This window comes from Panthera uncia, chromosome E1 (genome assembly GCF_023721935.1).
Source record: "Panthera uncia isolate 11264 chromosome E1, Puncia_PCG_1.0, whole genome shotgun sequence".
Taxonomy (NCBI): domain Eukaryota; kingdom Metazoa; phylum Chordata; class Mammalia; order Carnivora; family Felidae; genus Panthera; species Panthera uncia.
The window spans coordinates 26,480,804-26,497,809 of record NC_064814.1 but is presented as its reverse complement, the minus strand read 5'-3'; the positions used below and the strand labels follow the sequence as shown (position 1 = coordinate 26,497,809).

The following is a 17,006-nucleotide window of genomic DNA, read 5'->3' as shown; positions in this document are numbered from 1 at the left end:
AGGGAAGACCCTCACCAACACTTCAGGATCCCAGGCCCCAGCAAAGGTGCATGGAAGAAATAAGTCTGGGAGATTTACTTTTTATTTCCCCTCAAGCTACACTGTATAAGAAACCTCCTATTCAGCTTCCTTGTTGGACTGTTCCAGCTATAAAGCACAATAAAAATGTCAAAAATTATTCTCCTCTCCCATAATGTGGGCCTTTTCTTGCCAGTGTGTAGAAGGCAATGATGGATTTTCCATACACTTTATAAATTGTCACACCCTTGTTATTTTGTTTTCCAAAATCTATTTACATTCCGTGGCTTTATGTTAAGCTTGGGTTACTAACTCGCACATTTATTCTAAACTTAATTGAATTTTTATTACTCATGATAAAATTGGTGTTTTGCATTTGGCACAATATTTCTCTGCTGTGGGCTTTCATAAGGTACAATTATACTTGAATCAGAGCCTGGGGCAATTAATTATTAATAAATAGAATAAAGATATTAATGTTTATCTGTAACAAATGAGAGGCTACATTTGCTCCCCTCAAGTGTCACAGCACAGCCTGGATTTTGATGCCCTTCTCTTGTGTTAATTAGTAAATTCCAATCCCAGGGCTACCATAGATAAATTATGTAATATTCAGACATTTGCAAGTCAAAGTCCAAATTAAGGCTTACACATTTGTACATGTGTGTGTGTATACAAGCATATGCATATATACATACATATGTCATACACATACACACAGGTGTACATATAGATATATGTATATATACACATATATAAGATGTCTTGCACTGAGTTTTTCATCAGACCCACTACCATTTACCCAGGGAAGTTGGGACACTCAGTATTTGTCTCTTAGTTTTAAAGATGAAGAAACTAAGAAACTAAGTCAATCACCCAAGATCACATAGCTAGTTAAGTGGCAAAGCCTTGAGACTCAAATTCCCCATCGCACCGATCTGTCCACAAAAACTGAAGAGCTTAGGAGCTAAAAGTAATGGCCCCCAGGAATATAGGGCTGACTGTGCGCCAGGCACTTTGTATGTCTTACCTCACACATTTCTCAAAGTACCCCAGTAGGGTAGATACTAATCCACCTATTACAGAATCAAACAAAACAAAACAAAACAAAACAATAAAAACAACAAGTAAAACACAAACCTATCTGGGGAAATGTCAAGTAACCTGCCCACATCACTTCTAAATGGCACAGTGGTGACTTCAACCCACACCTTCTCATTCCTATCGCAGTTCTCCTTCAAGTATCTTCCTGGTGTCCCCCCCCCACCCCATAAGAATAAGAAAAGTTTAGTTAGTGAACATCAAACGAATATTTGCTTAACATGTAAATATCTGTTTGTATAAGTATCCACTCCACTTTATGTCACTTTCCTAACCCAGAACCCCACCAGCTAATCAGACACACCATAGTAGCTAGGGTGGAAAGGGATACAGAACAGGGTACATGAGAGCCATACCTTGGTATATGCTGAGTGTCTGGTACCTGATGTTTTAAAATTCCCGGTTGGCATGTTTTTTTTTTTAAAACCACAGGTTACAGGGGCGCCTGGGTGGCTCAGTCGGTTGAGCGGCCGACTTCGGCTCGGGTCATGACCTCGTGGTCTTTGAGTTCGAGCCCTGCATCGGGCTCTGTGCTGACAGCTCAGAGCCTGGAGCCTGTTTCAGATTCTGTGTCTCCCTCTCTGTGACCCTCCCCCGTTCATGCTCTGTCTCTCCCTGTCTCAAAAAACAAACAAACAAACAAACAAAAAAACGCTAAAAATTAAAAAAAAATAAATTTAAATTGAAATTAAAAAAAAAAAACACAGGTTAAATTTTCCAATTACAGATCCTTATAGATTTAGGTTAATAATTATTAAGTATCTATAATGCATTAAATGCTTTTATGTATACTATTCATGCAATTATCTCAACAATTCTATACGAGAGATGTTTTTATTCTGCTTTTGTAAAGGAAACTGTGGCTTAAAGCACTCAAGTGCCTTTTGAAATCTCACAGATGGTGAATGGTAGACCTCAGATTCAAACACCAGCCTTCTGATTTGAGGTCCAGTCCTTTTTCATCCACTGTGCTCTCTGCAGGGCTAAGGTTAGCTACTTTTGAATTTAGAGTGACTCACCTCTGCCATCAAGCTTTGCTTGGTTCATACTGGACATTTCTTTTCTGAGTTCCTATAATGGTTTCTAAGTCTGTAGGTCAAATGTATTGCCTATCCAATTCAGACAACCTTAGGCTCGAGTCTCCAGACTAGAAGACCTCTTTTCTGTTTGCCTCTATACTGTTATCTGGCAGGTTCTAGGAACACGGAAGTGAAGCATGATCTTTGGCGCCACTGGCTACCCGGAAGCTGGTCCCAATCATTCTTAGGAGGAGGGCTTAGCCTTTGATTATGGTGGAAAAGCCAAAGTTATGATATTAGAAGGCAGCGGAAGAGACTTTGGGATAGGCTGCTTAGTCTCATAAGGCAATGGGAAATTAACACAGAAACAGGTTCTGGGAAATCGCATACAGCATATACGAAGTTATGTGTAACATATCAGAACTGCTGGTGAATCAGAAAAGTACTGGTTAGGTCTCATCAAGCCCTGTGAAAAGCAGCCAAGAAGCAACACCTCATTTTCAAAATCCTGGACGACAGCAACCTATGTAACTCTATAGCATGAGAGGATAATTTTCCTCCATCAAAGTCCTGTCGTTGTAATTAGAGGGTGCCAGTTACTAACCTATCATCCCTCCTTTTCAATTCCTTCCATCCTCTGCGATGCTGTGGCTGAGTCTTTAGCAAACACATTTCTCTTTTGTCAGGCTCTTCTCTGCTAGGTTTTTGCCAACAGGGGGTGGTAGAGGGAGATTAGAAGGCAGGAAGCAGAGAAAGGACTTGATCCATTCAGTTTTGCATCCAGCGTTTGCTTCAGCAAAGGGGCAGTTGTTCCAATTTCCAGTCTTTTCCAGTAGTGTCAAGAACTGCCCCCTTTGCACCGCATCAGAGATCAAAGATATTAGTCTCAGCGGAGCAATACCCTCCTCAGGGGTCTGAGTGACAACCCCTCCTCAGAGTTTCTCAGGTACCAGTACCAATGGGAGAGCACCTTCTCTTGAGGGGTACAGGTGCTAGACCAACAGGGACCCCTCCCCCAAGACTTCTGATAACCCTGACATCTTTGCTTTGTCTCCCCTGTCATAACGGTGGTGGCTGTTCCCTACACTTACTCTGTCCCTGTTAATTCAGTGTTTCCTGTTGGCTATTCGGTCATCCAATGCCTGTTCAACCAATTCTCTACATTAAATTCTCTCAGAAAAATACCGAGTGGTTTTTGTGTTCCGACAGGACCCTGCTTCGTTCGCTGGGTCCACGTTATCTAATTTCGGTTTCCTCTAGAGTAGCTAGGCGTGTCTTCCCCTCAGTGGGGAATGGTGTAGGGGGACCCTCTTAGGTCCCCTTACCTCTAGTTACCTCCAAGTCTGGCCATTGCTTTTCCACAGTGATAAGGCATATCCAGGCTGACTCAAGGTTGCACCCTGCTGGTGTAACGTGGATAGCTGGGAGCAGGTGGCCAGAAGAGGCTCTCTTGACAGTGTTCCGTGGCTGGTTTGGAACGAAATCAGTGTCTGCACCATTATCGACCCGACTTCCCTTTGCCAATGGGCCTTATCCAAGCTCTCCATCATTTGATTCTATGACACAATCACCCCGCACCTCCTTAACAGTCATTGCAATTCAAGTATATTAAAATCAATTTTCTTTGAGAATTTTATGAAATTCCTGCATGTAAATGAGAAATCTTTGAGAGTGGCACTCACATTCTGCTTTATTAGGGGCCCAGTTCTCTTTCTTTGGTTAGTGAGGACTATTGAACAAGCTAATTCAATTAGTTATTGATGAGCGGAATGCAAGAATCCAAAAATTATTATGGCAACACCTCCAAACGTTACCACTGCCGCCTTCTGAAATTCACTTACAGGAGAGGAGAAAATAAGACTCATTCCACTCATTTTCTCTCTAATGAAAAACCGGAAATGAAGAGGGTACGATGAAAATCTGTGTCCCGTTTTGTAGGTAGGAGAGTGAGAAACAGCCACCAGGAACTCCTATTTTCTTACGAGAGAAATTAGTGACATGAAGTGAATGCTCTCTTTTTTAATAGTTGATCATTTAAAGCACACTTAAGATCTCATTCGCATCCATTTAAAATCCATTTTCCTAAAAATAACTTAAGGGAGATAAAAAGGAAATATGTTTGCACATGTGATATTTTTATGTTCTTTCCCCTCCCAAGAGGAATTTCAACGTAAGGTAACATCAGCTCATAAGGGTCTTAAAAGATTCATTAAGAGAAAGTATTCAAGTGGATGAGATGAAAACCATAGTTGGGTTATAAGTTTATGTGACATTTGCTACAATCTTGATATGTTACAATCCCTGACAAAGGCATGTTTACATCTTTGTAACAAAAGCTCTAGTCTTACAACCCTCTTTGGTATCAAGTGTTGTTAACTCTGTGGTAGGGTTATGGCTACTCATCTCTCTCCTGTTCTGCTTGGCAGGAAGTTCTTTTTGTTTTAATGAGTTTTCTCCTCTGTCCAGCAGCAGAGAACAGACGCAGAGCTTGGTGGGTTCCCTACCATGGCAATCCAGCTCCTGCTTTATTAAATCCACGCAGTCGTATCAGGAAGAAAAAAAATATATCTGTTGCTGAAGTTGGCTGAAAATCCAGAAATTCCATGTGCAGGAGAAGGAAACAAGGGAGATGTGGAGACCCCTTACAGCAAGGTCTCCTCTGTGTTGATTTAAAAATGGGATTCTTTTGGGGCACCTGGGTGGCTCAGTCAGTTGAGCATCTGACTTCGGCTCAGGTCATGACCTCATGGTTTGTGAGTTCGAGCCCTGTGTCAGGCTCTGTGCTGACAGCTCAGAGCCTAGAGCCTCCTTCAGATTCTGTGTCTCCTCCTCTCTCTGCCCCTCCCGTGCTGAGGCTCTGTCTCTGTCTCTCAATAATAAATAAACTTTAAAAAAATCTAAAAAAAAACAGAAATGGAATTCTTTTCAGAATCTTCCAGTTGCAGTATTCCTCAATATCAAACATTTTCAATGCTTTGAAGAAAAGGGCACAAGCATTTGATGTCTAATACTGTTGAGGGGGGCAGGTCTGTTTTCCCAAGAGTGACTGCAGTGCTGGTGAGTGCCTACCCAGGACTGAGGGTGTGGCCAAGACACGGCTCTTTAAAGAAGTGTGTGTGGAAGAAACACAGGCTTGAAGCACTTAACCTTGAGGCGTCTCACTTAAGCACGAAAGACCCCACATGAGGCCCCTGACAATGGGAGACGGTGTCTGGCTGCTGAAGAGACAGAGCAAGGGCTATAGCTTGGGGAGGGAAGACTCCCTCAGATTTACTCTTGACCTGAGCCTCCAAATATTTGGGGCGGGTCTATCTGCCACCCTCATTATTCGTAGCTTTTTCTAACAAATAAATGGGACATAAGACTCTCTAATTCAGCCTGTAGAAAATGCTGAGTAGTGAACCAGAACGTGTTTTTCAAGGGCAAACTAAAAAGCGAAACTTAACACTTATAATTTTAATGCTAATTATTGGGGAGGCGATGGGAAAAAAATCCTGGCAAATAATTTAAAAACCTAATGCATTAGTTGCTAACTCCAAAATTATACAAGCTGAGATAGGAGCATACTGTTGTTCTAATTAAAGCCTTTCTTTAAACCTTAGAACCATTATGAAGCTAAAATCCTCTATATTGATCTATAACTGTTACCTGAAGTTACTGCAGCTGGCTTAAGAAGACGAGAGAAGTTGTATTGGTATGACACTTCACCAGAAAGCATTTAATGTAAAAAAATACACGTGTACACACACACACATACACACACAGACACACACACACACACAAATGACAGGGTGGAGTGGAAAGTCCATTGGACAGAAAGCAGCAGAAAATCCAGGAAAAGCATCTTCCACTGAGTTGTATGGATTTGGATAATCTATTTATCTTCTGTGTTTCAGCTGCTGCAGTGCGTTACTTAGTAACAACAGAAAGAAGGATGGGCATGGTAGGTTGTTGGAGAAGGTCATCGAGAGGACATGGCTTCTAGCTGACCTTCAAAGCGGGACCAGGCAATCAGAGACTCCTTATCCCGTCCCCTGTCCTTGGCTCATGTGCTCTGTCTACAGATCCTATCATAGGAGCTGTTTCAAGGAGAGAGTAAGATGCTGTTGAGACCTTCTGTACTGAACACGTGACTGAATCTGGTTAAGGCCTCTCTATAAACTTTTAGGATTCTGGATGGGTGCAGAGATCTATTCAGCTTGCTGCCACAAGATGAGCCTCATGTGTAAGTTCCTTTACTCATCAAACCTGCCACCTACTGGTCCAGAGTGCTCTGCCCCTTTAGTTTCCCCTTGCCCTCTGTGTACGGGACCAGTTTGCAAACCAATGAAGGTTTAAACATAAATAATTAGGAAGGCTGGAGTCAAGTTCTAACTCTGCCTCTGCTTCTGCTTATATTTGAACTTGGACACCTTAACCCCTTCATCTTCTCACCCGGAAATTAAGGGGTTAGATCATGTCTAGAATTTTATTAGTGTGCACTCGAAATGGACTGTAAAACATCTACCATCAAATCCGTGACAAAAATGCAAGAAAGTATGGAGCTATTTAAATCAACAAATAAACCTATTCAATTCTCCAGCAATCATTGACAAAGTTCCTGCTGTTTCTTCATTGCAAACAAGTCTTCCATGTGTAAGAGCCTGATTTCAGGAGATTGGATATGGAAGAGAAATTCACACTGATGAAAAGAGAAAAGGTATAGAATGGGTTTCACTGACTTCCAAAATGATGCCCAAATCATTGGCCAAAATGCCATCCAGTTAGGGTGTATCATCCCTAGTTACTGTTCATCTGCCTAAAGTTAAGTGCCAAATAAGGCAAATGTTTGATAGGAATAAAATGTCTGCTATCTCCTTTGAAAAAATAAAATTCCTTTATGTTGGTCACAAATTACAAAAAGGAATGAGAAGAAATCCTAGTTACAAAATATTCTGCACACTGGTGGTGACAAACCTGTTATCCAGCCTGATGTCAAAGAGAGGAAGATGTTGACCTGTTGTCCTGTGGTATATGCCATCTTAACATCTTCACATTCTGTGTCCAGAGAGGTGAACTGCATCCACTCAAACACATTAACACCTCCTCCCGATTGACTCATTTATAGAGAACAAGGTCTCATACCAACGCCTTGGTCTCATACCAACCCACATGAACTCACTGTTGAAAAATATAAGGTATATTACTGAATGGTACTGAAAAGTGTCAAGCTTTTCTTTTATTTCAATGACTTCCTGAGAGGCTCCATTGATCTACATTTGGCACTTTTCATGTGACCCAAATATCTACCTGTTTGTGGTATGCAGACTAATGCACCCCCACCCCCACCCCCACCCTAATCCCTAGAATCCACAAATATGTTACCTTATATGGCAGAAGAGATTCTCTAGACACCCTTCAGTGAAGGGTTTTGAGATGGAGAGACAACCCTGCATTACTTAAGTGGGCCCACCCAACGTAACCACAAGAATCCTTAGAAGGAAAACAGGGAATAAAGATGAAAGCAGAGATTGGAGTAAAGCCATTGCTGAAAAGAAACCACGAGCCAAGGAATGCACATGACCTCTTGAACCTGGAAAAGGCAAGGAATGGGGTCCTCTTCTTGAGCCTCCAGAAAGAACACAGTCCTGTAGACACCTTGATTATAGCCCCAGAAGACTCATTTCAGACTTCTGACCTTCAGAACCACAGGATAAAAAGTGTGTGTTTTAAGCCACTCAATTTATCCTAATTTATCACAACAGCAATAGGACACTAACATACTGCTTCATGGCCTCAACCTGCCCACTGGATAGCAGAGTCCTGCCCCCCCACCCCTTTTCAGGTCTCCACCTAACTCTTAAAGAGTCCCTGAGGGGATAACGCATCTCTGCTCACAATCCATGTTGTCATCAGGGTCTTTACCACCACCCACATAGCTCTCTGGTCTGCCAATGGGCTGCTCTTTGTGTCACTGTCCATCACACTCTGCAGTTTGGGGTACCACCAAGAGTTTGCTTCTGCTTCTGATACCATCTCCATATTGGTTTTGGAATGGCTGCATTGGGTGTTGGCACAGAGATTTTCCCACACAATGTTATCATGTTCATCAATAGTCATCTGAAGGGATAGCAGAAAGGAAAAACATTCAGAGACTAACTTTTAACTGGTTACTAGATATGACTGCTCTCAGATAACAGAATTACATGCCAATCTTACTGGTTTTGCTCCTGGTATGTTCATGCCTTACCAAAAGGCTTCCTCCCCAGGTAGCTCGTAGCCTGTGTCTCAGTGGCAGAATGCAATTTCCCATCACCATTAAACACGCTCCTGAATGTACAGACTCCTTTGCCTCTCATCCTAACTCTGAAGAAAAGGATTCCTTGGTCAACTCACTCTAAGACGCATCTCCTAAGTTTTCATTTCTGCTCCAAGATCTGCCTTTCTCCAGGAATGACTGAATGAATGATTTCTATTGCCTTTAAGGGAATACTCCCCACTTAATACAAGGAGAGTTTATCCTATGTTCCCAAGAGGATGATTTCATGACATCATATTCCAATACCTGTAAAACAAAGATACAGATACAGTGTCAGAACCACCACTTTACATAATAGTTTCCAAACTAAAGAAAGAAAAACTCCTTTAATTTTTAACATTTCACAAGTCTGAGCAATTTGGTAGTAAGTAACAATTCACATAGAACAATAACAGTACACTAAGAATGAGTTCCAAGCCTAGCCCAGCCATGGTTTATTAAGTGTATCTATTTATGATTATTTATGATTACAGTCTATGACTTATGTTTGCAAAAGTGAATCATCCATCTGGATGGATAATCTTGAGATTTAATTGACATAAAATCAACTGCACATGTTTAAAGTGCACAATTTGATAACTTTTGACATATCTATACACCCATAAACCACCAACACAATTAAGATACTGATCATATCCATTACTCTAAAAAGTTTCCTTTTTATCCTTTGTAACCCCACCCTCCTCACCTTCTCCATTCCTCCACCCCCCTTAGGCAACCACTATTCTTTCCAAGTTAGATGTGGGATGGAGACCAGTGAAATAGTGAGCCCATTGTGCCCGAACGCAGGTTCACTGAGACAGATGGACCTGCTTTGGCTTCTAATACAGATGTCCAGACTCTGGGGAATGTGCCTTAATGGATATCAAGCTCCTCAAAATTTTACCAATCAGGTAAGTCACTCTTCTTTCTATGGGGTTGACAAAAAGAGAACATGGGCAAAGAATCCAAAGGATTTCAATATTGTCTTTTCCTGGGGAGAATTGTAATCCACTGCTTTCCATGGGAAACTGGAACTGGCCCCCACACCTGGGCTTAGTGAAGACTTTCTGTTATATGTGTAACATATTGGCACTGAATTCATAGGGAAGAAATGTACAGCAGGACAGAGACAAAAGATGAAGGCAGATATACAGGAGAGAGATTCTTTGTCCTTATCAAGATATGGGCACAAGCTCATTAAAATATGAAAAAAACTTGTGAATTAATATTCCTACCTACATAGACTTATTTTTTCATTTCTTTTGTTTTATAGACTAAAAAAATAGACAGTTCAGTAAAGAGTGAAGACAGAAGGTTCCTACTTAGTAGTGCATGCTTTTTCTGAGTTATCTTCTGGATTAACATGGAGATTTTCTTAAAAAGACATACAGGTTAAGCCTAGAAATGACTAAAAAAAGTTTTTTTTTCTTCTAGAAAATGAGAATATTGAAACTAAATGTTGAGGAACCGTTGTGTTCAGAGCTATCTTCCAAGTGTGGAGAACAGAATTGGCAGTTAGCAGGCTCTTGGATTCTTTCATTAGAAATGTCTTTGATTACCTCTAAATCCCAGTGATCTGGTCTTTCTCTCAATTCTACAGTAGTTAAGTTCTCAACTGCATAAGATGCCATTACATTTCACCCCGCCTTTGTTTAATTTCTAGCTGTGTCTAGTGAGGACTCCTGCTTTACCTAAATACAAAATAAGCTCCCCAGGATGATACTTTTCATTTTGCAGAGCATGAAGGGAGTTGGTGGGGCATGTCCTCTGAGTTTGAAATGCCTGTAGAAATGCCTCTACACTACCAATTAATAACTGTGACACCTTGGGCAAATAACTACTCTGGGGCTCTCTTTCATCATCTGTAAAATGGAAGTAATAATGATATCTCTCTCATATAGATGTAATGACAAAAGGATTTGGCAATACATGACACATAGCAAAAAAAAAAAATTGATGTGTGCCACCATTTTTATTTAAATACTATCAAATGAATTGATTTTTTTTTTTTTTTATTGAAAGGACTTGGTGGCAGAGCATAGATAAACGATTCCTTGAGGGTACAGAAGGTCGGTGCACAAGTTGAAAAGGGGGGGGGGATTAAGTATTATTTTACTGGCATTGGCTCTTAAGGCAAAATGTAGAATATGGCCTGTAAGCATTCTGAAAGAAAGGTTTATGGATTTTTCAATTAGGAAACTCCAGCATCTCGCCACAGTGCTTGCCACGTATAAGGCGCTCGCTTAATATATGCACAATTCATTAATAAATAAATGGGTCGTGGTATAAAAATCCAGGCGCCCCGCTTCTGCTTCCAGAGAGAGGTCTCCTGCTGGCAGCCAATTCCACTCCCAAGTGCAGGTCAGTCGCTGCCCATGTTTCCAAACCCTGCTAGGGTGGGATTTCTTCATCTTTGGCAAACTGCTTTCCTTTCTTTCCCTTCAAAAATCTCTTTTCGAGCGGTCGACTTTCAAGGCACGGAGACAAACATTCCCCACATATTTCCCAAATGTGCTAATTCCCACTATCTCAGGTTCTTTAAATGTGACTTCCCCGCCGAGCCTCGAAGCCCCCCACGTAAGAATCTTGGACTTTCTTCATCTGGGCCGGGATTTTTCATGTGCTGACCACCTCAAGTCCTTGGCCGTCACCGGAGAACAGATCCCTCGGCCACACCTCCTTGTTCAAGTCAGCCGGCGGTTCCTTTTGCCAATCCCCAGAGGTAGCAGGGCTACGCAACTCCCCAAGTCTGTCCAACCCAGGCAGCCCAGGCTGTTCGGCTCCGCTCCCTCCCACCCCTACCCCTACCCCCACCTCCACGCCTACCACTCCGCAAAAAGACCCGCCAGACTCCAGGGCAGTTGAAGTCGGTTCAAGAAGCCTGGAGCGCCGCAGTGTTACTCCTTTGGCTCCAACCCTGCCCGCCCTCCCATGCCACACAGCCTGCAAGACTCCCTAAATTGACTCTGTGCGGAGGCACGGTACCCTCTTTCCCTCTCCTGCTCCCTCTCCACTCATCCGCCCTTTCTGGGGTGATTAGACCGAGACTCACACGGAAATGGCTTCTAAACACGAAAAATTAAAAAGTGCAAATAATACCCTGCGGGTTACGTGTGTGTTTGTGTTTGTTGTGTGTGTCCATCCGCGCTTGTGCAAAATCTCCAAACGTCACAGTTTGCAATCCGGACAAGTGCGCCGAGAAATCCGAGATCTTTCCAGGGATTCCCCTCCCCTGCCCTCCTCTTCTCCAGCTCTCCCAAAGAGGTAGGTCTGGGGCTTTCTCTACCCGCTGCTGCGGCGAGAGAGGCGATGCAAATGTGCTACAATTTTTCTTTTCTTCTCTCTCTCCCAGCCCTCTTCTCCGGCGAACAGTCCCGAACGCAGGGTTTCCTCCCAATTCCCCCGCATCTGCATTCCAAGCGGCCGCCCGGGCGCACGTCCTTCCCCGGGTCGCGGCGAGTCGTTCTGCGCACCCGCGGCCTCGGGCCTGGGCCTCGGCCTCGGCCGCGGCGGTGGGTGGTGCTCACGCCGCCCCCACCTTCCCCCCGGGACTCGGAAAGCCGCGCGCTGGGCTTGTGTGTGTGTGCGCGCGCGCGCGCGGATTTGGTGGGGAAATCTCCTTCGGTGGAAGCAGCTGAGTATCGCTGGCAGAGAGTATTCTGGAGCCCAGCAAAAGCCTCCAAAGCACTTGAGCTTCCCGAAAGAAAAGCAGACTAAAAAAAACCGAAAAGAAGGGAAGCCGGCTCCCCTCAAGCCCGGGTTTCCAATAGTCTCGGATCCGCCCGGAGCTGAGCGGAGGCGCAGTTTGGCGGCGGCCACTGCTCGCACCCGGACTTGGAAAGACGGTTTTTCCCCCTTCGGGGAGGAGGGAGGTGAGGGACTCGCGGGCGAGAGTTGCACCTGGTCTAGGAACGTACACAGAGGAGAACTCTGGGGTAAGTAGTGTTCTGGCACTGGAGCGGAAAGGGGGAAGGAGGAGGGGGGGGGGGGGGGGGGGGGGGAGCGGGGGAGGGGTGGGGGGGGCTACGCGCGAAAAAAAAAAAAAAAAATCCCCAGTATTCCGCAGCAGGGGGAGAGCGCATCACAGCGCCCCGGCTGAGTCCCGCCCGGGTCTCCCGCGCCCCAGCGGCGGGCGCGAAGTTCTTTCCAAGGAGATGAGAAACTCCCCAGTCCTGGTGGGCGACCGAGCGGCCGGGGCCCAGGAGCCTCCGCGCTGGCCCGCGGCTCCGACGCCCAGCCCTCGCCTCCTCCTTATGGCCGCGCTAAGCCTGGGCTCCCCAGCCCGGCCTCCTGCCTCCGCCCCCGGGCGCCGGGTGGCGGGGCTGCCGCGGGGGCTGGCGGCGGCGGGGACGCTCACCTGGCCGGGCCGCCCCCTCCTCCCCCTCCTCCCGCCCCACCTGCCCTCCTCCTCCCCTCCGAATCGGGCAGCGTCGGGCTCCGTAGGCGAGGAAATAACGACCCCTGCAGTTGCATTGCGGAAAATCGCGGCGGCGGCGGCGGCGGCGCTAGTTGCGGGCGATGGAAGCGAGGCAACGGGGGTTCCGGGGAGCCTAGGAAAATAGCAGAGGGACCGAAAGCGCGCGCGCGACGTGGGGAGCCCGCGGGTCCCCGACGCGCCCGGGTCCCCGGCTCCCCGCCTTCGGCGCTTGGCGCCCTGGATGCGCCGCCCGAGCCGGACTCGGAGGCGGCGGGCTGCGCGCGACTTGGGGAGCAGGGAGGGTCGGCGGAGCCTGCCGGCGGTTTCGGGCAATAATTCCTGCCTCTCTTTCTCTGTCTCCCTGTCTGCGGTGGCGTCTCCTCCCCCCGCCCCCCGGAAGCAGGAGGAGAGCGGCCCCGGAGCGCGGCAGCCGGCCTCTGACCATGCCCCGGTGAGGGGGGCGGACTTCGAGGGCAACTTGTCGCGGACTGCCTGGGCTTAGCCAGCGAGCTGCGAGCGCCGGGGGCCCGGAACTGTGCAGCGCGGCCCGGCGGGGGGCTATCGTCTATGTCTTCTTGGGGCGCCAGGCGGATCGGGGTCTCGTTTTTGCAGGAAGAGCCCGGCGCTGGTGGCTTCAGGTGGCTGCCGCCGCCGCTGCTAGTGCTGCTTCCGCCTCTCGTGCGAGGAGGAGAGGAGACCGGCGATCGGGGAGACCTCCGGGGCAGCGAGGCATCGGACATGTGTCAGCACATCTGGGGCGCACATCCGTCGAGCCCGAGGGGAGATTTGCCGGAACAATTCAAACTGCGATATTGATCTTGGGGGTGACTGTCCCTGGCCGGCTGTCGGGTGGGAGTGCGAGTGTGCGCTCGCTCGCAAGTGTGTGCGTGTTTGTATGTGTGTGTGCCGTGTCGGGCTCTCCCCTTCCCCCCCTGTTTTCCCGTCGAGTGATGCACTTGGAATGAGAATCAGAGGATGGAAATAGTCTGGGAGGTGCTTTTTCTTCTTCAAGCCAATTTCATCGTCTGCATATCAGGTATGGGACGCGCTGGAACCCCTGGCGGGTTGGGGTTCTGTTGTGCTGTTGGGAATGTGTGGGATTTTATTGTGTGTAGGCGCTCAAGTAGCCTCGCGGGGTGGGAGGGGAAAGGGGGGGTGGCAGAGATCCTTTGAGTTCTGAGGGTTTGCTGCCTTGAGAATGAAAAACCTTCTAAGCCCAAGGGTGTGTGTGTGTGTGTGTGTGTGTGTGTGTGTGTGAGAGAGAGAGAGAGAGAGAGAGAGAGAGAGAGAGAGAGATGGTTATTATCTGTTAGGATTCCTGGAACATAGAAGGGGTGGGGGATGAGAAACAAGAGGCAGATGGGTGTTGATTTTCAACGGCTTTCCTGCTGAGAACTCTGGCCCCCAAATCTGAGCCTTGGCAACCCCTACCCCCATCCCCTGGCTTTCAAAGTTCCCAAACTCGCAGGTTCCCGGCAGGCAAAATGGATGCAGAGCCCTGCCCTGGTATCTAGGCACTTTCAAGAGACTGCGGGAGGATGCGGGACTGGAGAGTGCCACCAGCAGGGACGAGAGGGATGTGGAGGTCCTCCGTGCCTTCCCCAAGCACATCAGAACTGGTGGTCTAAAACATGCTAGCATGCCATGCTCCACATCAAGTAAAAGCCAAGCCTGCCTGAAACAACACTCTGTGGGAAATACCACTCTAGACGGTAGCCTTTCCCAATTCCCAGTGGAATGGTAGCTCAGCCTCACTGACCTGAGGCCACTTATGTCAGTCTGTGGTTTCAGGAGTTGATGAGGTGAATCGGGTAGGGTTTGTGCCTGCCTGCCTGTGTGTCTGCGTGTTGGAGGGGATTCTGATTTCCAAGCAGTGTCTTTGTTGGTGCAGGGAGTTGGTTGTGTAGAGGGGAGCCATGAGAAAAAGCCCCAGGATCAGCAGTATTTCCCAGTTCAGTTCAGTGTCTCCTCCCACTGAGAGTGTCTACCCCATTTCTCCTCACACCTGTCATTAAAGTGCCTAGGGTGGGACCCATTCCCAGCGCTCCCTCCAGCCTGCATTCCCTCTGCAGAATTGGGGACTCAGCCAACTTCCCGCTGAAGCCACCAAAAGAGGAGAACAGGAACCTTGCCCCTGTGAGCAGACACATTTGAGCAGCACTGAGGTGGAGGGACCTGTTTCCTGCATCTTCCCTGGCCCAGCCAATCCCCACCCTCTAAGCTAGTTCTGGTTCTGGATCTTCGAAATCCTTGTCTGTGCACACCCTGGACCTCGTTCCAAATATCACTGCTCAGTGTCAACTTTCTCTTCCTAGGGCAGGAATGGGGAATCTTGAATTCAAAATCATTCTGTTTGGGGCTTTGCCACCAAACTAAGGATTTTGCCTCTGTAATACTTTAGAGACAAGAAAAAGTACCCTGGGACCACCCCAAATCCTCTAGTGAGACCTGTTTTACCCCATTCTGCATCTGAAAGGAAACATTCCCTGGTGACTTGTAAGGGCTGATATCAGTCATATGTCCAGGAATGGACTGGATGGCACCTTAGAAGACCACAGTTTACGTCTTTCTCTTCTACATGTCTATTCCAAACTCTCTCGTTCCTTAATATTTCACTAGTTAGAAAATAGCCTTTCCTTACCTTTCTTCACCATCACAAATAATTTGCAAAGCAGACAAGCCAACTGAGTCCCTTTAAGGTTTACAAAGGGTTAACATTCATTGAGGCTCTGGACCCCCCACAATCCTTTGTCTCCCACCCCTACCCTGCATTTATTTGGTCAGGCCATTACAAAGGAACCATTTGAGAATGGGTAGCTTCCAAAAGAGGCATTAGTGGGCTCCTTATCACAGCTGTACTTGACTTGGTGTATCAGTAACTAAATTATATAAATACAAGTATTAGGAAGGGGTTATTTCCAACCCAGAAGAGGTGCTATGGAGTATGTGGCCTTTCACATGTATTTACTAAATGATCATCATTGCTATGTAATGAGAGGATAAAAGTGTAAGCAAAATTGCTAGCTATTAGCTAAACACAGAAAACTAGGTTAGCGTTCCAAATGCCTAGTTAGGCTCTGCATTAATTTGCACTGTATGAAGACATTTAGGCAGAGTTGCAACATTATGTACTCTACATTTACACATCCATAAACTTAATTTTCAAAGACTGTACTTTCTCCAGGGCCAAGGTGGCCTCCCTCCTAAAACAACTACACATTCAGTGGTATCCATGTACATCCTAATTCTGATTAATAATATAATTATGACTCACAGTTGCCACAGTTTGGGGGACATCCCCCCCATCTAGCAGCCTTAAGAGGTATAGGTATACAGTGCACTAAGGTTGAATAATTGCGGCTCAGGGAGAGTTTAGTGGGTCTTTCATTTCTGTTTCCATGATTTGCAGTTTTAATTTACTCACGACTGAGCTTTTACCAAAAGGAACATAACCCTGTGATCATAGAACCTACTACATCTTAAATTTAAAAAAATTTAAAAAACAAGGCACCTCTCTTCTATCTTGGGATGAATTACCCTACCCAGTAAATGGGTACTAATTCTTCCTGAGTCACCAGGCATCCGTGATGGATGCATTGGTGGGGTTGACTTCATGACTAGAAAAGGTCAGCAAAAATCTGCAGTGTAAACACTTTACAGAAGGAAAATTTTGGTGGTAGATCTGGCCTGTAGTGACTGCATTTCACTTGGTAGCCTTGACTTTCAGGAACACTCTGGTGCTTAGTGCTTTGTTAACCAAAGATTCCTACCCTCACCCCTCCCCATTCCCCAAATTAAGTGTACCCAAGGCATTTTTTTTGCCTGGGCCTGAGTGGCTATATTTGTTAAAATACAGAGCCCTGGTTTTCGTGTATTTGATGGCTCTGCACTCATCACTTGGTTGTGATGAAGCTGTCAACAGAGGGGACTGGGGGTCCCCTTGACCAGGCTTAACTAACTGCTGGGGCTGTAGTATGTGTACCTTCCGTTTGAGAGAGCATTTCAATTTTGGCTACTAAAAGGACAGCACAGCTAGGTTTAAGAGGGAATGCCACGATCTGGGAGTTCTGTTCCACATCAGACTCAGATGTCATTTTCCCAAAAGTGTAAGGCAGCGAAAATCTGTGAAGAGGAATGAAGGGGAGAGAGAGAGAGAGAGAGAGAGAGAGAG

At 46.2% G+C, this 17,006-nt stretch overlaps 1 protein-coding gene across 2 annotated transcripts in view; it reads left to right on the top strand.

Annotated features, from left to right (window-relative positions):
* The first annotated feature begins 13,349 nt into the window (after positions 1-13,349).
* CA10 (carbonic anhydrase 10) overlaps positions 13,350-17,006 on the top strand; it is a 488,094-nt gene continuing 484,437 nt past the window's right edge. For both annotated transcript variants that reach the window (XM_049636447.1, XM_049636446.1), the window contains exon 1: positions 13,350-13,871. In XM_049636447.1, the coding sequence (XP_049492404.1) occupies positions 13,811-13,871 (61 nt within the window). In that variant the 5' untranslated portion in view covers positions 13,350-13,810. The remainder of the gene's footprint in view (positions 13,872-17,006) is intronic.